General features: G+C 45.3%; 1 protein-coding gene across 1 annotated transcript; it reads right to left on the bottom strand.

Annotated features, from left to right (window-relative positions):
- Positions 1–2,169: 2,169 nt before the first annotated feature.
- Positions 2,170–17,696, bottom strand: LOC101472695 (alpha-2Db adrenergic receptor). Its single transcript, XM_076885729.1, has 2 exons — positions 16,128–17,696; positions 2,170–3,438 (listed from the first exon to the last, which is right to left on the bottom strand). Exons 1-2 carry the CDS (start codon positions 16,452–16,454, stop codon positions 2,293–2,295), a joined length of 1,473 nt encoding a protein of 490 aa, XP_076741844.1. The 5' UTR covers positions 16,455–17,696; the 3' UTR covers positions 2,170–2,292.
- Positions 17,697–26,080: the final 8,384 nt, after the last annotated feature.

Below are 26,080 nucleotides of genomic sequence, written 5' to 3'. Positions count from 1 at the left end.
ATTTAAAAACACAGTATTGACCAACACATTTCCAACCCTCCGTTAAGGTTGCTCGTACGTCACAGATATTTTCCTACATTTCCTACATTCTTGAGCAGGAAGCTGTATCCACAACTATGTTTTAAAGTAAGCATATTTTTTCCCAGCTGTGCGATAGACTCTAGAAATATCCAGGGTCCATTCAGCTACTTGCCCTGTGATAGCTGACATATGGGCCAGCTCCCTGGGCTGCCCGACCCAGAGTCTCCTGGGGATGATCTTTGCCTCAGGGTCTCATTGCTGCTTTTTGTGGATGATGTGATTTTTCTTTTTGCTCCATCAGGTGGTGTCCTCCAGCTCACGCTGGGGTACTTCTTTTTTGAATGAGAGGTGGCAGAAATGAGAATTAGCCCTTTCACGGTTCTCAGACTCGAAAGTGCTTAAAAGGAGGATGAGTCGTTGCCCCAAATGGAAAGCAGTTAAGTATTTCAAGCTCTTGTTGACAACTGAAGAGAGTGCATGTCCGCAGTTAAGTGGACACAAACGAGCTGTGGACAATGACCAAAAGGGGCTTTGATCATAATTCACAAAATGGAATTTATGTTATTTTTTATAGAAGTCAATGCAACTGGAAGTCTTTCTGCAACAAGAGCAATCCAGTAAAAAGAATTGCAGTTTATGGCACTGGCAGATATGTCCATCTTATATGTGAGCGGGGTGCAGTGGTTGAATACGCCGCCCCTACATGTGCCAAAGTGTTTGTGACCAAGACACTAAGAGCCAAGTTGCTCCACGTGGCAGGGAAGCACCTTGGTGGCAGCTCCTTACACGTCATACTGTGTATGTGCATCTATTTTATTTAATTTTTAAAAATATTTTTTGGCATGTAAGTGCAGGCTGTTTACTTACAATCCTATGAATGCCCGAGAACACTCATGACCATGTAGTCATCTGCATATCCAGACATGTTTGTGTGTTATGTGGCTCACCAAATACAAAGCTGATCTGGATTGGTACTCTAAGAGAGACTTTCTGTTATGCCTGTACATGGATATATCAGTTGTGGCTCCTCCAGCTGCTGTGTATTTTGGCACACCCCCTTGTGGCATATATCGTATGATAATGCAGACTCTTCATTTTTCACCCAGCCTCTCACAAATGAATATGTTTGATCTAAAGCAGCTCTTCGTTTTGGACCATCCTGCTTCCTTTTAGATTTTGTTAGGGATGAGGTTCTTACATAACTTTAAAGTTATTGTCAAGTATGATGTTGCATAGCAACTGGAGCAATTTTTGTGTATGATTACTCACAGTTGCACTACCAATACCTGTCTCTGTGCTTCATGCTTGAAAAGATATATCAGACTTTATTATAATCTGTTTTATCTTAACTGAAAAGTCATTTATGACGGGGGGGTTTTTTTTGCACAAACTGTGGTAGCGCCTGATTAACCGCACTGTCTGTCCAGTTATCTGCAGCTTAGCTTCATGTCGGCCCCTTCGAGCTCCTTACCAAATACAGTAGAAAGGTAAAAGCTGAGTTACATCACCAGCAGTCCTGAGCTTCAATCTTAAACGTCAGAGGATAATTATCCAATGCTGAATGAGCCTGAGATTGATTATTTTTAGTGGTTAGAGTCTTGGGTGTAGTTAAGCTCTGCTTTTTCTTTCTCTCTCTTTCTGTTCAGCCGCCTGCTACTGTAGCTGTGCATGCATTTTAATGCCTTTGCCCCCAAGCTGTATAGTGTCAACAGAACACTGTCGCTGCATGAAAAACTGGCACATTTCTTACAGCTTTTTCTGTCTCCACCTAAAGTTAAAGTTTAAACTTTGTGCCAGTGGTGTTTAATTACTCTCAGGCACAGTGTGTTATTCAAAGCGCAGTGGTTTGTTCTACCCCTCACATTCCTTAAAGCCTTTTTTCGGTCAATAACAGGATTGCAGAGGCAGTCTGCCTGCTTGCTACAGACATGGAAGAACCACGGGGACGTTGTTCGCTGCCCTGTGGACGTTTTCCTCTAATTAACATTCAAGTTCAGGCACAATCCAGGTTGTGATGTTGAACTGTTATTGCATCAAGGAGGCAGAAACACCTGCCTTTAATCATCTTCCTCTGTGGGTTTACACAAGAATAGAAAGTGATGATTTAATAAATTAGTGAGTGGTTGAATAATGAATCAAGGCTCCGGCTGTATGACAAGCCCTTTAATGTTGATATGACAGCACAGTGGAAAACAGGGTTAAAACTGCATGTCCACAATTGCGTTTTAATGCGTGTCAGTGTGTGCGCTCACACACACACGCTCAGACATCTTAGGTTCGTTTATGAGTCTGGAATAAAATCTTCTTGAAGGCCCTTCTGAAGTCTCGGTTAAAAATGGTGTAGATGATGGGGTTCAGGCAGCTGTTGCAGTACCCGATCCAGAAGAAGAGGTTGAAGAGAGTATCAGGGATGATGCAGTTCTCCCTGCAGACAGCGTGGAGGCTGTAAGTGAAGAAAAACGGGAACCAGCAGAGGACAAATACGCCCATCACCACTGCCAGGACAAATGTGAAGCGCTTCTCCCTCATTTGAGCCACTTTGTTTTTGGATAGAGACGCGTGTCTGCTGCGGACGGGCACCGGAGACGGGAGAAGGAAATGGTTGGAGCCGTGGTCCGATGATGCCCACGATATGGAGGCACAGGAAGGAGGGGGCACAGAAGGAGGGGGTTTCAAACTGTTTGCTGCTCCCTCCGCGTCCTTTCCCTCATCTGTTTTCATCCTCCCACCGCCTCTCCTGGGGAAGCGGAGCGATGAGGAAAAGGACAAGGATGTTTTTATTTCACCTTGGCAGCTCCATTCCTCTAAGTCGATCTCATCCAGCTCTCCTCTCCTGTGAGTGCTGCTGTTGCTGTCGATGTTGGAAGAACTGTGTCGGGCGGGGGGCCGCGGGCTGTCCAGCTCATACTGAGGACAGCCCTTCCTTTGGCAAACCCTGGACGTGCCCACGAAACACGTCTCGGACTGCGACGGCTGCCGCTCCATCACGTTCTTCGCCACGAACACGGTGGAGGCCCGCTGCTTAGCAACGCGGTATATCTTACAGTAAACGAGTATCATGATGACTCCCGGGGCGAAGAAGGACACCAGGCAGGAGGAGAGGATGTACCATGTCTGGTTGTTGAGGAGACACTCCTGTGTGTGCGTGTTATTCTCCCCGTACGTCCCCAGATCCTCTTTGTGGGTCATTAGCAGCGGTGGGGACGAGATGACAATAGATATGAGCCACACGATGCTGATCATCGTTTTGATCCGCCGGGGAGTACGTTTGCGGTTGTAGCTCACCGCTTTGGTGACGGACCAGTATCGGTCAAGGCTGATGGCACACAGGTGGACAATGGAGGAAGTGCAAAAGAGGACGTCCAGAGCCAGGTAGAAGGAGCACCAGGTGGAACCAAAGTACCAGTAGCCCATGACCTGGAAGGAGGACAAAGTGATTAAGACGTGTACGAAGAAAAGTGCTTATTCCTCAATCAGCATCTGTCAGCAGGGAATCGCTTAATCGAATATTTCACTGCAGTATAAATATTCTGTCAAAACCTCATAACTGCCACACTGGCTGCTGCTTTTTTACTCTGGAGGCTCTTACGGCAGCTGCTGCTCTGGTCTTCCTCCAGCCAGTTCAAAACAGTAATCTTTTCCCAGAAATATTCATCAACCCCCCCCCCCCCAGCTTCTGCTAGCACCAAGTCTGTCCTTTTCCAATGTCCCTTTTCATCTGCCCTCATGTACTTCAGTTTTTTATGACCTGCTTGGTAAAAACAAAAAGTAGCACATGTTACCCTGTTGCACTCCTAGTTTATCGATTTAGAGGTGTGAAATGAGCCTGCATGTTAGATGAGGGTTAAAATAAATTGACTGTTTTTATTTGCACAGCACACAATCATAAACAGCAATTCCTAAAACTGGGCCAACAGTTCTTCTTACTTTTCAAGCTGCTGATCATAGCTGTGGCAGACTGAAATAACAGAATACAGCAGGATCTTTAAGTGCAGTAAACAGAAAGACAGACAGCGAGATAAATGGGAGGGAAAGCCACAAAAGTCCAGGAGCACAAATCAGTAGTTTCATTTCAACACTATTGTTGTTAAACTGTAAATCTTTATATGGAAGGATCACCATGGAATATTCCATCGTTTTTCTTTGAACATCGTACTCCTTGAATTTCAGGCGGCGGGGTGAAGCTGGCTTCAAGAACAGATAAACAGTTATGAAGATAAGCACTCAGCCGTAGACTGAGGTGTAAGCTCAACATTTCTCACAGATTCCATTTATACACAAGACACAAGCGCACTTTAAAAGTGTTGCAAACATCTCATTTTATGAAATGCCTTTTCTGTAAATTGCCTAACTTCTAATAATTAATAGATTAGTACAATCGTCTGTCTCTCCAGTGAGTCTCCCGTCACATTGAAAGACTCCAACATGTTGGACTGCAGCTGGAGCCTGTACTCCTTGCTCTGTTCATTAGCCTCCGAGTGCCTAGCGAAGCACCGTGTGGTTGATGGTTAGAATGGCCCCCTTCTCATCTCCACCAACTGCAGTCCAAGACAACAACATCAAAGACCACTGTAACCATGACCATCCATCAGCAGGGAACATAAGCCATGCTAGACGGTTAAAATAAGGGCTTGGTAGTTAACTGGTAAGTCTACATATTAGTGCAGTTTCTTTGTGTTCTCTCCAGTCTCATCTCTTTTCCTTGTCAGAGTACCTGGTACAATAGCCGTGTCCAAATTCAGAGGCTGCATCTTCCTGAGGACCCGGCCTTCGCAGTCTACGTGGGCCGGGTCCTCCGAAGGCCAGGTAGGCCAGAAGTGAGTGGCTGTGAAATTGGACGGTCTAGCCAATAACATTTTTAAGTTATCTAAGTGACTTATGTATCATGTTTAACCTGAGTAGTGAAAGACCGCAGGGGTCTGAAAACGATTTGCCGGGACTTCGCCGTTCTCGCCGGCTCTAGTGAGCCTTGAACCCCCGGCAAGCTATTGAGCTGGTGGGTAACAGACGTCTCCAAAAACGTCTGAGCACTTTTACAAATATGTGATTTGAAGTTTACACAGCAACATTTTCACTTGAAAATATCTTAAAAGTTTATTTTGTGACCCAGAAAGAGTAATAAGAGTAATATTAAAACTAAGTAGCTGCCGCCATTGTTGGAAACTGGAATTGGCCGTCTGAGCCACGCTATGGATCCCACGAGGGATACACCCGACCCATCCTTCAAATCTGGGGAAAAGGAGGACGCAAATTTGGACCGCCTTCATCGCGTCGCTGTGATGTAATCGACCTGGATGCAGCCCATGAATTTGGACACCCCCAATAACTCCCCTCATAACTCCACCCATCCTTCAGCTGAAGAAAGAAGTAGCAGACGAGACTAGGTAAGAACTAGTTACAATGTAACCAGTTAAGTAGGAGACTAAAGACGGCTCAAAGTACCAGGATGACGGTGGTGTGAGAGTGAATACAAAGACCTGAGCAGGAAGGAACAGAAAGTACTACAGATATGAAGCCATGTCTAACACAATACAGCTGCAGGATCATTTCAAGGAATAATAGCTAAAGAAAAGCAGGAACAAAGCACCAGGTAGTTATTGCTGAGAGCAGAGGAGAACATCAGAGTGGATTCAGCAGCTACACATCAAACAGGTGCCTCCGAACTTGAGCGAGGGGAAACAATTAATTAAATTGTTCAGAATTATCTGTCACGTTTTTTAACAAGCCAAGATGTTGACAGTCTACTTCTCACACGTTTTCATGCAGAATGCCAGAGAGCGTCTCTTCATTACTCAGTAAGACGTTCAAATTCATTTCATGTTTCCAGCTCAAAGGACAACAAACACTTCCAAGTAAAACATGAACGCTTCTCCATATCAGCCATGACTGGGCTTCCCCGTTCAGTTACTCAGTGATAATATCATGGTCCAGGCTGTCCGTAGGTGTGTAAGGTGTGTTTTTTCTACTTCCTGTCTACCTCGCCTGCCTCTCCTCACCTGCAGGTCATCGGCAGTACTTAAGGAGCAGCTCAGACCTTCACTCTTCGCCAGATCGTCGGCTACTCTGTAGCGGTAAATTAGCCCTAATGGTCGGTTTGACCTTTGTTACTTCCTGTGAGACGGACATCTTATTTTATTAGGATCCTCTATCCAACAAGAATGGGTCAACACTCGTCTTCCTGCAGCAACTGTCCCTTTAGTTCCCAAACATTTACTGACCGATGTTTCAAAGATGGGAGATGTTAGACTGTGGTAACCATGGCTCCGTGTGAGCATCTTTAGCTGTTTTGTGTTATTACCATCAAAAACAAAATGACTCAAAATGCTTCATTTTCTCAATTGAACCATTTGATGGTTTCTATGTTCTGTTGTAAATAACATGGGTTTATGAGATTCTGCAAAAAGAGCATTCTCTCTAACGTGAATAAAAAAAATCCACACGTCCACCACCAAAAATAATGATATTAAAAATGTACCTGAAGTTACACCAACAGGCACCTCTGTGTGTTTGCACCCAGCACATGTTTCAGTACTCACTGGTATTACTTATACAGGTTTTTCCTGCAAACTCAGGGGTTTTCACAACAAGCCACATGCTCCCATACCCACGATGCATCATTCGATCCCTTTAAGACCTTTCTAACTAACCCTCACACACACATGCACACTCACAATCTGAGAGATGCATCGGGGGTTTGGTACATTACCTTGCCCATTAAGGATTGGATGAGGCTCAGCTCCAATAATTGACCTTTGGTGTAGTAGATGACCTGCTCTACTTCCTCAGTCACAGGAGGAATCAATAACCCTCTGAGGTCTACATCAGCGTACTGAAGGCGGTGATCCTGACCCTCGCTCTAACCGAACACTACACTTAAAAAAAAAAAAAAAAAAAATTGATGTTTTGGTAAATATGTGATTAGCTTTTGCTGCGTGTCAGCAAAGCGATCATGTCTTTGTTCCAGGTCTGCCAAGACTTTGCCTTTCAATAAACACAAAGCCTGCTGATTTCCTGGGGTTAGGGTTAGAGTTGTCCCTGACCTCAGAGCGTCAACATTCAGACTGCTCAATCCCAGCTTTAATTTCACACACTGCGCTCAATCCCCATCGGTGTTCGAGAAAATCTAGGAAATAATTCCATCCATGACCTTTATGCAAATGTATGAGCATGAGTGAATTTATGTGTCGGTCTTTTGTGGTGACAAGAAAGCTGTGTGCTTAGGTGAATGCACCTGAAAGAATCCAATCACAGAGATTGAGCTTCTTGTGTCGGGGCTCAGCCTTAGAGATAAGACGAGGAGATCAGTCAAAGCCACGAGGTGCTTCGGGCATCCTACTGGGATGCCTCATGGGTGTTCCTGTTGTGACGTGTTTTAGAAGGAGACCCCAGGACAGATCCAGGACACGCTGAAGAGACGGACTCTGAGCTGGGCCTCAGTATCTCCCCAGAAGAGCTGGAGGGGGTGTCAGGGCATCTTTGCTGCTGCCCTCAACATGCAGACCCCGTTAAGAAGTAGAAACTGAATGGATGGATGAAGTAAATTTGTTGCCATAAACAGCTGATGGGGCTCACACTTCCGCAGGCTGCAATTATTACAAGGAGATGAGGGAAGGATATGATTTGATTCAATGTGCTTTAATCAAAGAGTAAAAAATGGAGAAATGTCTTCAACGTTTCTTGTGTCTCAGCAGCAGAGCAGAAGCTGCTGTGAACATTACATACATTCATGTATGTTTTGTGCATTATATATCATGTATTTGTTTCTTCTGCATGCTTCAAATGTTTTGAAAATGTCTGTTTTCCTTCTGGGTATTGCAAGGTCAAATCGGAAATGCATTTTTAAAAACAAGTGGATGGAAATGCTTCTCTTGATCCACACCTGGATACTAATTCAAAATTCAGCACCAGAAGCTCCCACCCCACATATTTACCCCCGGCTTCATTGTGATGCAGTCTTTATGTGCATGCAGTGCATGTTTTTGGCCCAATGCTGGAGGGTTCCTTTAACCCTGTCATGCATGAATTATGACAACCTCAATCAGGATTTTTTTCTTAAGTATTTATTTTCATCTTTAGCCATGAAAAGATGAATAAAGTACTTATTGTTATTGCATTGCAATTTTGAGGTACTAAAGTCGCTTTGAACAGCAGCTGTAGACCTGGTCTCCAACTTCGAAGCATTCATTTCAAAAGCAACCAGTTCATTTTCACACAGTTGCATTACTGGTCATGCTGTGGTCTCCTACCAGTGTTTCCCCAGTGTCACTGAAAGCCTAAAAGCCTGCTAATAGAAAATATGTAAAAAGGTCTGCACCATGTGATTCACAGTCCTTGGATCAGTCTTTATAAGTAAACTAAAGGCTTCACTATATCTTCCACTACACTGCTTTCTTTTGTTGGCGTTTTAATCGCAGTGATTAAAAAAACCACAAGCTGCCCTTTTTCTATTTGTCATTTATCCAAGTGAATGGTAAATATGGTAAATGGCCTGTATTTGTAAAGCGCTTTACTTAGTCCCTAAGGACCCCAAAGTGCTTTACACTACATTCAGTCATCCACCCATTCACACACTGGTGTGAACATTTCACATGACTTAATTTAGAAGACTCAGTGGAGGATTCCCAGTTGTTACAGCTTTTTTCTTTGAGGTGTGAAGGTGGACACCCTCGTGAGTCTGTGAAGGTTCTCAGTCATCCAGGTCATCGTAGTCTAAGGAGCTTGGAAAGAAAAGCGTCTGGAGTTCTTTAAGTTGCTTGAAGACGTTTCACCTCTCATCCGAGAAGCTTCTTCAGGTCAAATGCTGGAGAGTCCCAGATTGACCTCAGAAAACAACATGATAGGTTGGGGCTAAGTTTCACAGCGGGTTCACCTGAAACCTTGGCTGATTGTGACCCACACCCGCTTTCACACCATGGATCGTGTGATTAGGTAGAGGATCATTAGGGGGTCCTTTGGCCCTCTTGGGGGGGACAGTCCTACAGGGTTTAACTCTGGGACTCTCCACCTTTTGACCCTAGAACTGAAGAAGCTTCTCGGATGATAGGTGAAACGTCTTCAAGCAACTTAAAGAAGTCCAGACACTTTTCTTTCCAAGCTCCTTAGACACCCCTGTGAGGTAATCCAGCTTTAAGTGAATGGTAAATGGTAAATGGCCTGTATGTGTATAGCGCTTTGCTAGTCCCTAAGGACCCCAAAGCACTTTACACATCCAGTCATCCACCCATTCACACACACATTCACACACTGGTGATGGCAAGCTACATTGTAGCCACAGCCGCCCTGGGGTGCACTGACAGAGGCGAAGTGATTCAAAATTAGTAATGCACATTTCTAAAAAATATGTTACTGCGTACATCAGCACTGAATATGAATAAATATGTGTTTGTGTTACAGTAAATTATTCAGTGTAGTGCATATCATTGCACTGCACTGAAGGTCCAACCAAGCATCAGAACGGGAGAGAAAGGAAAGAAAAGAAAACTGAGTACTTCAGAAACTGTTGATCTACTGGAATTTTTCCACACAAGCATCTATAGAGTTCACAAAGAATGGCAGGAAAAAGACAAAACATCCAGTTAGTGGCAGTTCTCTAGAAAAAAAAAAAATCTTTGTCTTTCCCAGAGGAGACAGCTCAGAGGAGGGGAACAGTAACTCAAACAACGACTCATTACAACCAAAGTGTGCAGAAGAGCATCTATGAATGCATCATACACTGGGCTTGGGCCACAGCAGCAGAAGACCACACCAAGTGCTAATCCTGTCAGCTAAGAGCAGTTTGCAAAGGCTCACCGAAGTGAACAATAAAAGGTTGAACAAATGTTGCCTGATCTCATGAGTCTGGATTTCTGCTGAAACGACATGAAAGCATAGATCCATCCTGCCTTGAATAAGTGGTTCAAGGTACTTATGGCGGTGATGGGAGATATTTTCTTGGCACACTTTGGCTCTTTACCAGCTGTGCGTCATTTAAATACCACAGCCCACCTGAATATTGTTGCTGACCATGTCTATCTCTTTACAGCCACAGTGTACACATCTTCTGATGGCTGCTTACAGCAGGATATGCAAATGATCCCAATCAGGTTTCTTGAACATCACAGGCTTTGAGGGTCATTTCAAACAGATGAGCTACTTGGGTATGAGATTCCTATTTGATGCAATCTCGCGGTAATGGAGCGGAAAATGGGACAGACTTTGTCACAATGGTAGGAGGGCACGTTGAAATGCTGGGATGAAAAGTGTCATGATCGGCTGTGTGCTGCAGGCAGGAAAGGACCCAAAGGCAGACTCATAGGCGAGACTCAAACACAGGAATAAACTGTACAAAACTAAACTGGAAAATCTAATGAACTGAACACACAGAGACTCACACAACCATGAGGGAGATCGCAACGCCGGACAGAAGGAAACAAAGAGCTTAGACAGGGAACAACAAGGGAACAGGAAACACATGGGGAACTCAGCTGGAGACAGAAGACGCAAAGCTAAACACAACACATGAGAGTAAGAGAAGCAAAACGCTGGGTTTTCTTGGACCATGACAAAAAGCTTTTTTTAATTCCAAAAAAATAAATTGCCTAAATAAATTTATTGGGTGACTGGACTTTAATTTAAAAAAAAATAGTGGAGGCTTACAAATGATGCAGAATAGTTGAGTCCACAGCACAGTCTGACTGGTACTGGGCTGTACTGGCAGCTACACCTTACTCCAAGCAGTCATTTGTATTGATCGCGGCTTCAGCTGAAAACGTAGCAACACAAGAAGCACTAAGCTGTATTATATGGTGACCCGCTCTGAGGGAAGTGAGCTTTTGTGTACTCTAATGAATGCCATCGGGAGTTATTATGTATTACTAAATAACTCCTGCAAGACCAGTGTCCTTATTAGCTGTTCTATGTCGTATGATTGCACCTGTCATACGCCTAAATCAGGCCAACATATTTTAACATACTGTAAATATTGTTTTATAAACAAGAATGGCGCTGGTGAGGTCGGCTGCCGTTGTTCCAGATCTACTGGCGTTTAGATCAACTGGCGTTGGTCGAACAGATGTGTGGCAGTCTTGCGTTTCAGTAGCTACTACCGACAAACCAGCAAAAAAACGCCAAATGTGTCATCTGTGACACTTGTGAGGTTATCTCAAACACACTCTGTCAGTCTTGATGCTGTTGAACAACAAAATGTTTAAAAATGTGGCGAGTTCACCTGGTGATATCCTCATGCGCGACGCGATCGCAAAAACAGCAAACAAGTAACACCACGCCGATGTTGTTCACAGGACAGCAAGAGTAAACGATCGGGAGACTCTTGTCGTCGTTATCGTTCCCCTCGCACGGTTTATTTCTCCGAATTCAGCGTTTTTGCTTCACAACTAAAGCGAGCAGTTTACTTTGTGCACTAACATGGAGTCGGGTCAACCAGCGCCACCTCTGGCCATGTGCCACAGCCTACAGCCAGATCAACCTGTGACACATCTGCACCACGTTTGAATCAGTGTCATGCACATTTGTACCTTTCAATTGTCTCTGTTTGTGCGTCATGCAAATAAACCTTTGAAAAGAATGAAATGATATCATATATTCCTTATTGGCCTACATTTGTTCAAAATCCCAAATTATATACACAAAGTCATAGAAATCACCACTCCAATTGGTCATCATGATTTTGATATTCTCTTTTTCCATAACAATGAAATACACCTTGGACAAATATGACACATCAATATTTCATTAGTGTTGTCACATCACATCCTGTAAGCATCGTTTGTCTGTGTCTGTTCCCTGGAAATTAATATTTCCAGCCAATATAGGCAATCCATCAACATGGCTGGAGTTATATACAGTCTGTATAAGTGTGGTTAATCTAATGAACATTTGTAAGGAGATGGCAGTTACTTTGAATTCACAGCAGTTACACAGTGATTAGTAATAAACAGAGCCAGTGAGAGTGAGTGGATTTAAGAAAGTCAGTGACTCAGGTGTGTCGCTTGGTTTGTCATCTGTTTGTGAGACTGGAGGAGACGTAGAAATCCTTTGTTTTAAATCTTAGTTAGGAAGATTCCTGTTTGAAAACAAGCACTTTCTGTGAGGAATGCAAGAAGTACATCTGCAGAAAGCACATTTTGTCCAGCATGTGGACAAAATTGAAAATGTTGAGCATTGAAAAACTGAGAACGTTGGGCAAGTTCAAAAGAAATGTGTTTGTAAGAACGAAAAACCAAATTGTTCCTAAAATAGTTATGGAAAGTCTAACTGTTGTATGTCTGTGTTCTACATGTTTATCTAATGGAAAATAAAGTTGCTATTGTTTTATTGCAGTTTTTGGATAATTCTGAGTGGATTTACACAGTACGGGTCAAAATGACCCGCAACAAAATCAATGTCAATTGTTTGTTCTTCAACATAATACAAGGGTTAATTTCCAAAACTTGCTTATGATCTTCAATTTGTAGCAGATCCACTATCACACAGCAGCTGGAGCAGTCTCCAATGGAGGTCAGTCCACTACTACCACAGCCTACTACTAGATTAACTTGTGACACATCTGCACCTGCTGCTATGATCACATTGAGTAGAGGCTGAGTGGCTGCACTTACCCCTGGTACATCCAAATCTGCCCACAAACATGTTGACAGATGCAATGGCAGCAATGTGGATTGTCAACACTAAAAACAATCAGTAAGCAAAGACAACAGGGATCACTTTTTTCTGTTTATTTAGCACCCACAACATTTGTCCACAACACTGTGTGGTACCACTTTCCACAGAAGGTGCATTCAATCTGCAAGATTGAATGAGATTGTCAGGGTCATTGTCTGACTGTTTATTACTAATCACCTGCAGTACATTCACAGTAACTGCCATCTCCTTACAAATGTTTATTAGATTAACCACACTTATACAGACTGTATATAACAACCAACTCTGAAATGTTCGTTTGCAGAGGGAAGACACAGGCAGACTATGCTAACGACATGTGATGTTACAACACTAATGAAATATTGATGTGTCATATTTGTCCAAGGTGTATTTCATTGTTATGGAAAAAGAGAATATCAAAATCATGATGACCAATTGGAGTGGTGATTTCTATGACTTTGTGTATATAATTTGGAATTTTGTACAAATGTAGGCCAATAAGGAATATATGATATCATTTCATTCTTTTCAAAGGTTTATTTGCATGACGCACAAACAGAGACAATTGAAAGGTACAAATGTGCATGACACTGATTCAAACGTGGTGCAGATGTGTGTCACAGGTTGATCTGGCTGTAGGCTGTGGCACTTGGCCAGAGGTGGCGCTGGTTGACCCGACTCCATGTTAGTGCACAAAGTAAACTGCTCGCTTTAGTTGTGAAGCAAAAACGCTGAATTCGGAGAAATAAACCGTGCGAGGGGAACGATAACGACGACAAGAGTCTCCCGATCGTTTACTCTTGCTGTCCTGTGAACAACATCGGCGTGGTGTTACTTGTTTGCTGTTTTTGCGATCGCGTCGTGCATGAGGATATCACCAGGTAAACTCGCCACATTTTTAAACATTTTGTTGTTCAACAGCATCAAGACTGACAGAGTGTGTTTGAGATAACCTCACAAGTGTCACAGATGACACATTTGGCGTTTTTTTGCTGGTTTGTCGGTAGCAGCTCCTGAAACGCAAGACTGCCACACATCTGTTCGACCAACGCCAGTTGATCTAAACGCCAGTAGATCTGGAACACCGTCACGACTGCTCCGACCACTTTTTCTTTGTCTTTGTTTTTTAAGTTAGTTTTCAGCGTTTCTAAATCGGCAAAATCATCACTATTGGGTACATTAGGTATGACAGTGACACTCTTGTTTCTATTGGTATACAATGTACTCACAATTCGAAGTTTTTAACTCCGGATCCGAGCTGGCCGAGTGAGATCTTGAGGGAGAACAAAGGGAAGCGACGCTCTGAGATCCCGCTCCGCTGCCTACAACACGGGACTCACGACGGGGGACATGGACCCGTACAAAGCCGCGTCATATAACGTGCGGAGGGCGGTGAAAGAGGCGAAGCAGCGCTATGGGAGGAAACTAGAGTCACAACTCCAACAGAGTGACTCTAGGAGCCTGTGGCGGGGACTAAGGACAATAACGGACTATAAAGCACCAACAACCGGTATGACGAACGCGGCCGTGACTCTGGCAGACGAGCTGAACACTTTCTATGCTCGCTTCGAGGCTGCAGCTAAGGACTCCAACAATGCTAGTGTTAGCGGCGCTAATGGCTGCAAACAGGAAGATACTGCCAGCACCGGAAACATGCTCGTCATCTCCGAGCATGAAGTAAGGAGAGCCTTCAAGAGAGTGAACACCAGGAAAGCAGCAGGACCAGACGGCATCTCAGGTTGTATCCTCAGAGACTGCGCATACCAGCTAGCTCCTGTGTTCACTGAGATATTCAACATCTCTTTATCTCAGTCGGTGATCCCCACATGCTTCAAAGAGTCCATCATTGTTCCTGTCCCGAAGAAACCCCACCCTGCTTCTCTCAATGACTATCGCCCTGTAGCCCTCACCTCAGTAGTGATGAAGTGCTTTGAACGCCTGGTCAGAGACTTCATCATTTCTTCACTACCAGACACACTGGACCCACTACAGTTCGCTTACCGTCCAAATCGTTCCACAGACGATGCCATCTCTCATCTCCTCCACACATCACTCACTCACTTGGACACTAGAAGGGGGAATTATGTTAAAATGCTCTTCATAGACTACAGCTCTGCATTTAACACCATAATTCCCTCCACACTCACCACCAAGCTGGAGCATCTGGGACTCAGCTCATCTATGTGTCAGTGGATCTCCAACTTCCTAACTGGCAGACCACAGGCAGTAAGGATGGGCGGACATGTCTCAGCCTCCACCACTCTCAGCACTGGAGCCCCCCAGGGGTGTGTTCTGAGCCCCCTGCTGTACTCTTTGTACACATATGACTGTGTGGCCACTACCAGCTCCACCACCATCATCAAGTTTGCTGACGACACCGTCGTGGTGGGCCTGATCTCTGATAACAACGAGACGGCCTACCTGAAGGAGATTAGGAATCTGGAGAACTGGTGCCAGAGGAACAACCTCCTTCTAAACGTCAGTAAGACAAAGGAGCTGATAGTGGACTTCAGCACTAAGCAGGAGAGGAACTACCAGACCCCTGTCATCAACGAGTGCCCAGTGGAGAGAGTGGACAGCTTCAAATACCTCGGAGTTCACATCACGCAGGATCTGTCATGGTCCTGTCACATCAACACCGTGGTGAAAAAGGCCCGTCAGCGTCTCTACAACCTCAGACGCTTGGGAGACTTCCAACTGCCCTCCTAGGTGCTCAGGAACTTTTACTCGTGCACCATAGAGAGCATCCTGACGGGAAACATCTTAACCTGGTTCGGGAACAGCACCATGCAGGACAGACGAGCTCTACAGAGGGTTGTGCGATGTACCTCATCACCAAACAGCACAAGGCTGCAAGCTCACGGGGCTCGGATCAGTCCCGTACGCTTGGTACTTGCAGAGGGTCATTCTGTATAGCAGCCAGTGAGCACAGAGTGAGAGGATGATGAAAGTGAAGAGAGAGGGGAGAATGGAGGGTGCCCTGAGGGTGACAATAAGGATGAGCAGGGGACAGAGAGAAAAATAGGATAGCTTTTTTTTAGGCTTTTTATATCATGGAAATCATAAATACTCAAATGAAAATGAAGAAAATCATGTTCTCTTAACCTTGATACTCCCAGTGAAACTCATTTAACCATCAAATAATTGTAGACTGCAGTATGTTGAGAAATGAAAGGAAAGGGCTGCACAGAGACTACTCATCTGTCGGCAGACTCAGCGTTGCAGGAGCTCTGTGGTGAGCCCCTGTGTTGGTGCAGTGAACACTGTATTTTTTCACAAGAGAAGAATCGAGATGGAGAGAAACCTCCAGACCAAGTTTGAACAACATCTAAAATTATTGGACTTTCAGAGATTTGACCTGATCGGCGCTAATACAGCTATTAATTCTTGTTTGTAAACAGACAAGGAACAGGAACCGAATACATAGAAAACTGTGTGAACTTGGAACTACAAAACAGTCGCCTCACCTCATTGGCTAGGGAGAAGGGGATGACCAGAGTTGCCACCAGTATGTCCGCTGAAGCCAGAGACACCAGGAAAAGGTTCTGAGGTGCCCTCAGGGCTCGACTGGTGAACACCGCCACCACGACCAGCACGTTCCCCACCACAGTCCCCAGGATGATGACCGTGACCACCAGCACGATAAACACCGACGCCACCTGCGAGTGAGGAGGTAGAGGAGGAGATCTGGACGAGCCAGAGGACGCCTGGCTGACATTCTCCAGAGAAGAGTTTGGTATCAATGTGGCCGGCGTGGTGGCCGTTACAGGCGTCAACGCCTCCGATGCTTCCATCCTGCTTAAACCACTGACGTTGTGATCTCCATTTTCACTGAAGACCAGTGCATGTGTCTTTATGTCACAAAAAAAAAAAACAGCGAAAACACAGAAATGTCCCCCAAATATCTTCACCAACTTCCAAATATTAAAGTTTCAAAAAAAAGAAAAAAAAAGATGATTTGTCTCTTGACAAAAATCGATTTCTGTCATTCTCACAGGACGATAACTATCCTGAATATTTCATACTATTATCCTCTGAAACATGCAGCTTGATATCAGTGGTCGTGCCCAAACACACTCTGCCACTACATGAAGGGTTTGCATGAGAAATTTCATTAAGAAAATCCCGTCTTCTAAAGTCCCCACTTTTAAATTTTATATAAAAGCTACAGACTGACCTGTTTAACTCCAGTGAGCTGAAGGAACGAAGACAAGCATATGGCTGCGTGCTCTAGTTGGAGTGAGGACAGAAAGCCTATTTGGGATGCATGGTACCCTCATTCTGCTGCACTGGGAAAACAACCAGCGGCTGAAAAGTGGAGGGAAAAAAATACTCAAAAGAAAAGATTAAATCTTTAAAAATAAAAAAAGAGTCAAGAAAAAAAAGCAGGTCCTCACTTTCATGCGAGTTATTGCTGAGCTGAGTGACGGTGCTGCTGCCGCTGCTGCCGCTGCTGCTCACTAAGTCGGTACTGCTGGAATAGAGAAGAGAGGAGGAGGAGAGAGAGATGAAAAGAAGAAAGACTTGGACAGGAGCGAGAGAGAGGAAGAGGTGTTTGAAGGAGAAGAGGCAAGGAAAGAGCAAAGGAGTGAGACAGAAACGATGGATGAAGTGTGAGAGTGTGGGAGGAGGGAAAAGGGGAACACGGGGAGATATAGGAATGGGGAATGAAAAGGAAACTAATGAAGCTAGAGAGAGCAAGAAGAAGAAGAAGATGAAGATGAGATGAAAGAGGGGAACTGGAATTGGGAGGAAACTGAAAATAAGGGATAGTTAAAAAGAAAAGAAAGGGGAGAGGGGAAATGAAGGGTAAAGATGAACAGACAAAACAGGAAACAGAAAAGAAATGAGAAGGTGTAGAAAAAGGAAAGACTGCAGGGGCCTGTGGAGGAAAGAGGAAAAAGGAAGGATGAATGGCAGGAAGAAGAGGGGAGGAGAGGCGAGAAGAACAAGAGTAGTTATGTAAAAAAAAATAAAGACAGAGAAAAGGGAAAAAACAGAGGGGAAAGAACGGACAGGAAGATGAGGAAAACCGGGCAAAGCAGACAAGTGAAGACTGGAAGACAGGAAGAGATGAGGAAAACTATGACAGGCTCAAGAAAGAAGAGAGAAGGAAGTGGGAGGAGTAAGGAACTGAGTGTGAAGGAAGCAAAGAGAGAAAGGGAGAGTGGAAAGTGGGCAGAAGAGAAAGAAAAGAGGGGAGAGAAAGGAGAGGAGGTAGAGAAGGAAATGGAAAGGAGCCTCGGAGAAAAGAGAGAAAGAAGAGTTGTGTCAAGTTCTGAGTGCTCATCAGTTTCCATTTATCCTGAGATGAGAGAAGTCAGAGCAAGGAGCCTTTTACTTAATCACTGATGCTCTTAATTTAGCTGCCTGGCACTGAGCGCTCACATGTAGGCAGATCGACCAGAATCCGCCTGCACTGTGGTTACACTTCTCCTGCATGTGAATGCAATGCAACTCACCACAGTGACACTCGCACGCCTTTCACACCAGCGTCAGAGGTGGCTGAACTGTCACAGCCATGCGTGACAGGAATCCATGCAGGGAGGTAATCCTGTGGTGCCACGGCCCGTGGGCACCTTTACAGTGGATACATACAGTCTGTCTTCTTGCTCTTACTGCCTCGCTGCATCAACATCATCAGGGATTCCTGAGGGAGCGTTCATATTAGCCACGTTTGGAGCCGTTTATTCAACCTGTGGGGCTTTAGGTCATTGAGAATAATGAATCTTCATGGAGGGAAATTAACGCATCACCACCAAATGCATTGTTGGTGGTGCTGTTCCATATGTGCTCTTCAAGCTAGCAAAGAGTGTTCATCCTCTCCCAAGTCCAAAGCCCCATTTTGCTTTTTATTTTTTGAAGTGGTCCAGATCCACACAGAAATGTAGTGGTTTCTTTATTTACCCGTGCTCCTCCTACCTACCAAGTTTGATCAGATTTGGCTTGGTAGATTTTGGCCAACAAACAGACAAATGGCAGTGATCGCCTACTTCTATTCTCTCCCTGGCAGAGGACGGAAAGAACAAGCCCAGGATCTGAGACACAGGGAGTGTTTCTGTTCACATCAGGCACTGAGAGCTGACTAAACAACCCCCAGAATCACTCCACCATGTATGCTAACATACTTGTATATATATAATGTGATAGTGTCCTTTTCCTAATTGTTGTAGGATACTAGATGTAGTGTTCCTGCTTCCACAACCTGCATTGAATCAGTGTGTTGCAGGTGATACTGATTGTACCATAGTTTAGCCATTTAACACACAGCACACCTTTCAGTTACTGAAGACAAATATTGAATTTACAGTAAATCCCTCAGAACAAACCACAGTATTCATGACATGCTGTGGTTTCCTCCCATACACACCAGAGCACGAGAGCTTAGTGTGGCTCCAACTTGGAAAAACACAGTGATGCTCATACAATAGTGGCTTCTTAATTAAAAGTCAAACTCCCCCGAAACACTCATACTGTTGTTTCTTGCACACAAGAAAGCCACAATTCTTCTCACTCCAAGCTTGATGACTAAACTCATTGAAGAGAAAAACATCACATCATCTGCAAATAGTAGAGACAAGATCCTGATGCCATCAAAACAGATGCCCTCTGCCCCCTGGCTCCACCTGGAAATTCTGTGGACCAATCGCTGGCAAATGTTCTACGGATCCAGAGGCTTTCTCACTGACTTTAATGCAGTCTTGTAGAGCCTTGAGAAACTCAGAGCAAATCTCATCCACTGTGAACAGAAAGCCACTTCAACCTTCTGAGTCATCTGATGGTTTGCCAGGTGACTGAACTTCTTGTTCTGTGCGTTTTCCTCTGCCACAGTCCAATGTGCTTTGCTGCTTTTACCTGCCGATAGTTAACCTCCTCAATATAACAGCTGCCTTCACCTCCAGTGTCCACCGTCTGGTTAGGGGATTACCAGCACGGTAAGCACCATCTACCTCGTGACCACAACTCTGCAAGAGTCCAGTGAGGTGTGGATTGGGCACCAGCTGAAGGTGGAGACGTTTGAGAAGCCAAATCCATCTTTATACAGTCGTCCCTCGTTTATTGTGGGAGTTACGTTCTAAAAATAACCCGCAATAGGTGAAATCCGCAAAGTAGCTAACTTTATATTTTACAATTATTATAGATGTTTTAAGTAAAACCCCTCACTACACACTTTATACACTTTTCTCAGACAGGCATGAACATTTTCACACTTTTCTCTCTTGTTTAAACTCTCAAAGTTCAAACCTTCGTTGAAAAATAAGTCCAGTATTATAGAATGAAACCAAAGGCTCCTGCAGGTGGTCGACAGTGTTGTGTTTGTTGGGGAGAAAACTTACAAACACACAGTACAGCACTTCAGAGTCACGCTGCTAGGATCGAAGATTTATGTGAATTTGACAAACTGAAGGCGTTCTGTACTGTACAGGAGACACGGCACGGAGATTGATTAAAAATGGTCTACAGCCAATCAGGATGCAGAATACAATGCGCTGTGCAAAATTTTTTTTTTTAAAAATGCATGCAAAATTGCAGAAAAAGAGCGAGGTCGCAAAAGGTGAACCGCATTATAGGGAGGGAGCACTGTATACAGTTTATTTGCTGACTACCTGGTATATATAATTTTGTAATCGTTTCGGGCATCATCTGTGATCTCTGACAAAAGTATACATACATATTGATGTTTCTGAGGTGACTGCTAGAGCTGAACTTATAAAGGTAACCATGTACTGTGAGAAGCTGTGTGTACCACAAACAACAGTAGTGTTTGGTGGATTGTGGTTTATGTGCGATGGTGTGTGCATGGCAAGGATTGTGTCGCCCAGTGTTTGTTTGTTTTTCCAATGAAGCCTTGGGCACATGGAAATAAGATCCATCAGGTGTTTCCACCCAAACAAAATGAATCATTTATTGTGGGCTTTGGTCTTAATGAGATTTGTTGACCATCCATTTTTTGCCTTTGTGCGCTGTGTTTAATGTTGCTTTCACAGCTGCAGAGTGACACACTGCTCTGATTTTCTAGCCATAATTACCACATTATGGTGAACATATTAGCAGACAATTGCCTACTTACCCAGACAGCATCCAATATAAGCATCTATTCACAGGTCTATTTGTATCCATCTGATCAATGTTAATCCAACAATGACTCGATGTTTCCACCTGTAGTGACTCCAGAGAGGAACAGCTTTTTCATGGAGTTCCACTATGACTGTTTTTGATGTTTGTGCTTTTATTCACTTTAATAATTCTTTGTAGGTTTTCATATGGGACATGATGATTTCATTCAATATGAAAGTCAAATATATTAACTGCAGAAGCTTTAACAGCCATTTCCCTTCTGAGAGCAAATCTTAACAGTTTTGGGGGATTTATCCTGACCAGGAGATCAGCTTTGGCTAACATTAGCTTGTGTGTGGGGAGTGCCAGAGGCTTTGTTCAGACCCGGCAGCTACGTTATGAGTAAATTTCACACAACAAAGTGTTTCTCGTTTGGACAATAATTAGATGTTAAAATCGTTTTTTAAAAATGTCTAGTAGCACATTCAGTGAAACGAGGAACATCACTGAGTACTGAGCACTGACAGTGATGCTGACAGGAGGCCTTTCTGTTTTAGGCAAGATAAAGAACTGACCCTTATTTATCAGACTGTTGAGCCCAGTGGACCAAACTGACCAAACTCTGAGTGATGATTGTTGCGGGATGTCTTTTATGTGCCATCATAAAATAATACAAACTGCTGCAGGAAAAAAAAAATTCTTGGAATGTTTAGTCTTATCAATTTTTAATGAATTTGAACTGAAAGGTTCATAAATGCTTGCTTGCTGTGGTGGATTAGTGTATTCAGGCATTTTCGTGTTGCAAATGAAGGCCACCAACAGCCTATAGAGAAGTTACATCTGCAAACAAAAGGCTGACATTTGGAGCTATGAAAGCATTATGCACTGAAAATGACAGACGCAGCTTAAACGGAATTGCACAGCCTCTTATTGTCCTTTAAACTGGTAAGAGTTGAATGGTGTACAAACTGAAATAACTTTTCTCTGACTGACCACTAAGAAGGATAAAAGCTCAAACTTTTCCACTTGTATGAATCTTATATACAAAGATTGCAGAGTTTGAGAATTGCAGGTGCAATGCTGCCACGTTGCTGTTCATGCAAAACCAACATAAAGAAAGATGCATGAAAAAGAAGGAAAACACCCGATCAGGCTGATATCTCAGCAAAGCGCGTGATAGACATTTCACACGTGGCATCTCCAAAACATTAAACGTTTAGCCACCTAGCTTAATTGTTTACGGCAATTAGGGAATATCACTTTATTCAGTCAAATATTTAGTACGCGGTGTTTGCATGTGTGGGACTCTCGGCTCATACATGCAAACATTTTGGTATCTCTTGTGCCACAAATACATTTTATATATACTTTATTTTACTTAAAATGTGAAACTGTACTGCAGTATTTTTGTCTTTTTATTTTGTATGTCAGTGTGTATTTTTACATCTCATAGTTATGGATGCACTTGTATAAAGTTAGTGTGTGTGTGCGTGTCTGCATTAATCACACCTTGTGTTTTAGAGGTGGGCCTTCTTCTTGCTCCCGTCCATCAACACCTGGGCACCTGAGCTGACTTTACCTGTTACTGATCAGCTGCTCTTTATTTAGGCTGGCGTAAGCCGGCCGCTCGACACCAGATGTTTATTTAACGAACAATTTGTGGGTTTTTCTCTTCTGTGTTTGAATGTTGTCTAACTTTTTTGTGGGAGCTCTCAATTTATCTTTGGCTTCCTTTCTGGGACCTGGGCTGAGAGTTACCTGGGAGTGAGTGACTAAAGTGAAAGGAGGCAGCAGGTATGTTGACGGGAATCTCTTTTAACTGGGAGGTTGAGGATCAGATGGCTTGTTTTTTTCTGCTGCTGCTAACGATCTGAAGTTTCCATTGTCTGCATTTTTTAATCATTCACTGTAAATAAACGCACTGAACATGGACGCTGTGTCGGTATTTTGAGTCAGACATGACACTAGAGCAGGTGTCCCATTACCTCGTTTGTATTTTTATTAGTTTAACTGTGTGCCGGGTGGCGGCCAGGAGCGGAGGCCCTGGCGGACTGACCCCCGGCTGCCAAGACTGGCAATAGGGACATGGAATGTCACCTCTCTGGTGGGGAAGGAGCCTGAGTTAGTGCGTGAGGTTGAGAGGTACCGGCTAGATATAGTCGGGCTCACCTCTACGCATGGCTTGGGCTCTGGAACCAGTCTCCTGGAGAGGGGCTGGACTCTGTCTCAGTCTGGAGTTGCCCCTGGTGAGAGGCGGCGGGCTGGGGTGGGTATTCTAATATCTCCTCGGCTTGCTGCCGGTACGTTGGGGTTTTTCCCGGTGGACGAGAGGGTTTGTTCCCTGCGCCTTAGGGTCGGGGAATGGGTCCTGACTGTCATCTGCGCTTATGCGCCGAGTGGCAGTTCGGAGTACCCAGCCTTCTTAGAGTCCCTGGGGGGGGGGGGGTGCTGGAAGGTTGTCCCGCTGGGAGACTTCAATGCTCACGTGGGTAGCGACAGCGAGACCTGGAGGGGCGTGATTGGGAGGAACGGCCTCCCTGATCTGAACCCGAGCGGTGCTTTGTTATTGGAATTCTGTGCTAATCACAGTTTGGCCATAACGAACACCCTGTTCGAACATAAGAGTGTCCATAAGTGCACGTGGCACCAGGACGCTCTAGGCCGTAGGTCGATGATCGATTTTGTAATCGTATCACCAGACCTGCGACCATATGTTCTGGACACTCGGATAAAGAGAGGGGCTGAGCTGTCAACTGATCACCACCTGGTGGTGAGTTGGATCAGGTGGCGGGGGAGGACGCTGGACAGACCTGGTGTACCTAAACGCGTAGTGAGGGTGTGCTGGGAACGTCTAGCAGAGGCCCCAGTCTGCGAGATCTTCAACGCACACCTCCGGCAGAGCTTCAACAGCATTCCGAGGGAGACTGGGGACATTGAGTCCGAATTGACCATGTTCAGCGTCTCCATTGCCGAAGCTGCTGCATTGAGCTGCGGCCGCAAGGTGGTTGGTGCCTGCCGTGGTGGTAATCCCTGAACCAAATGGTGGACACCAGAGGTGAAGGGAGCCACCAGGCTGAAGAAGGAGTCCTATCGGGCTTGGTTAGCCTGTGGGACTCCGGAGGCAGCCGACAGGTATCGACAGGCCAAGCAGAATGCGGCTCGGGCAGTGGCTGAAGCAAAAACTCGGGTGTGGGAGGAGTTCGGAGAGGCCATGGAAAAAGACTTTCGGACTGCCTCGAAGAGATTCTGGCAAACCGTCAGGCGTCTCAGGAGGGGAAAGCGGTGCTCTACCTGCACTGTGTATAGTGCTGGCGGAGCGCTGCTGATGTCGACTGAGAAAATTGTCAGGCGGTTGAAGGAATACTTCGAGGACCTCCTTAATCCCACTGACACGTCTTCCGAGGAGGAAGCAGAGTCTGGGGATGAGGGGAATGACCCGCCAATATCCGGGGGCGAGGTCACTGAGGCAGTTAAACAACTCCTTGGTGGCTGAGCCCCTGGTGTTGATGAGGTCCGCCCCGAGTTCCTGAAGGCTCTGGACGTTGTAGGGCTGTCCTGGTTGACACGCCTCTGCAATGTTGCGTGGAGATCAGGGGCAGTACCTGTGGACTGGCAGACCGGGGTGGTGGTCCCCATCTTTAAGAAGGGGGACCGGAGGGTGTGTTCCAACTACAGGGGGATCACACTCCTCAGCCTCCCTGGGAAAGTCTATGCCAGGGTGCTGGAAAGGAGAGTTCGTCCGCTAGTCGAACCTCGGATACAGGAGGAACAATGCGGTTTTCGTCCTGGTCGTGGAACACTGGACCAGCTCTTTATCCTCTCCAGGATACTTGAGGGTGCATGGGAGTTTGCCCAACCAGTCTACATGTGTTTTGTGGACTTGGAGAAGGCATTCGACCGTGTCCCTCGGGGTGTCCTGTGGGAGGTGTTGCGGGAGTATGGGGTGTCTGGCCCATTGCTACGGGCCATTCGATCCCTATACAACCGTTGCAAGAGCTTGGTTCGCATTGCCGGCAATAAGTCGGACTCGTTCCCGGTGGGTGATGGGCTCCGCCAGGGCTGCCCTTTGTCTCCGGTTCTGTTCATAATTTTTATGGACAGGATTTCTAGGCGCAGCCAAGTGGCGGAGGGCTTTCGCTTTGGTGGCCTCAGAATCTCATCTCTGATTTTTGGTGGAGTTCAAGTATCTCGGGGTCTTGTTCGCGAGTGATGGGAAAAGGGAGCCAGAGATCGACAGACGGATTGGGGCTGCAGCTGCAGTAATGCGGACGCTGCACCGGTCCGTCGTGGTGAAGAGGGAGCTGAGTGTAAAAGCGAAGCTCTCAATTTACCGGTCGATCTACGTCCCTACCCTCACCTATGGCCACGAGCTGTGGGTAGTGACCGAAAGAACGAGATCGCGGATATAAGCGGCAGAAATGAGCTTCCTCCGAAGGGTGGCTGGCCTCTCCCTTAGAGATAGGGTGAGAAGTTCGGCCATCCGGGAGGGGCTCAGAGTAGAGCCGCTGCTGCTCCACATCGAAAGGAGCCAGCTGAGGTGGTTCGGGCATCTGACAAGGATGCCCTCTGGGCGCCTCCTGGGTGAGGTGTTCCAGGCATGTCCCACCGGGAGGAGGCCCCGGGGCAGACCCAGGACACGCTGGAGAGATTATATCTCTTGGCTGGCCTGGGAACGCCTTGGTATTCCCCCGGATAAGCTGGAGGAGGTGGCTGGGGAGAGGGAGGTCTGGGCCTCTTTGCTTAGGCTGCTGCCCCCGTGACCCGGCCTCGGATAAAGCGGATGAAGATGGATGGATGGATGGATGGATGGATGGATGGATGGATGGATGGATGGATGGATGGATGTTTGGAATCTAAACAATATTGTCATGGTCCTGAGTCTGAGGACTCAGTGTTTTGTGTTTCCTTATGCTTTCGTTCATTCCGAGCGTGTTTTCTGTTGTGATTTTGCCATTTGTTAGGTTTCTGTTCTTTGCCTGCTTGCTCCCACTTCTCTGTGTTCCCTCTGTCTGTCCATGGTGTTATTGTGTCTGCTCATGAGTCTGCCTGTAAAGTTCAGTGTCCTGTCTGGTTCTCTGTGTCTGTTAGTTTCCTGTTTTATTCTGAAAGTTCATGTCTCATGTCAGTGTGTTCAGTTTTACCTCTCCCCTCTCTCGTTAGCCTAATTGCTCCCAGCTGTGTCTCCCTCCTGTGGCCCATTCCCTGATTACTCCCCGTGTATTTAAGCCCTGTGTTTTCCTGTGCTCTCTGTCGTGTCGTCTGTTTAACTCCATGTCCGTCTGCACCATTCTGTGTAACCTGGTGTTCAGTCTGCGTCTCTCTGCCATCTTTCATTGTGTATTTTGTTTGGTTTAAGTTGAGT

Source organism: Maylandia zebra, linkage group LG1, assembly GCF_041146795.1.
Source record: "Maylandia zebra isolate NMK-2024a linkage group LG1, Mzebra_GT3a, whole genome shotgun sequence".
NCBI classification, from domain to species: domain Eukaryota; kingdom Metazoa; phylum Chordata; class Actinopteri; order Cichliformes; family Cichlidae; genus Maylandia; species Maylandia zebra.
Note: the sequence above shows the minus strand (reverse complement) of the source record. Positions and strands in the feature narration are given on the sequence as shown.

Excerpts from the sequence above, each read along its gene's own strand:
- LOC101472695 (XM_076885729.1), bottom strand. The coding sequence starts at position 16,454 with ATGGAAGCATCGGAGGCGTTGACGCCTGTAACGGCCACCACGCCGGCC. Across the intron at positions 3,439-16,127 it reads CCTTCTCCCTAGCCAATGAG|GTCATGGGCTACTGGTACTT; the intron begins GTGAGGCGACTG and ends TCCTCCTTCCAG.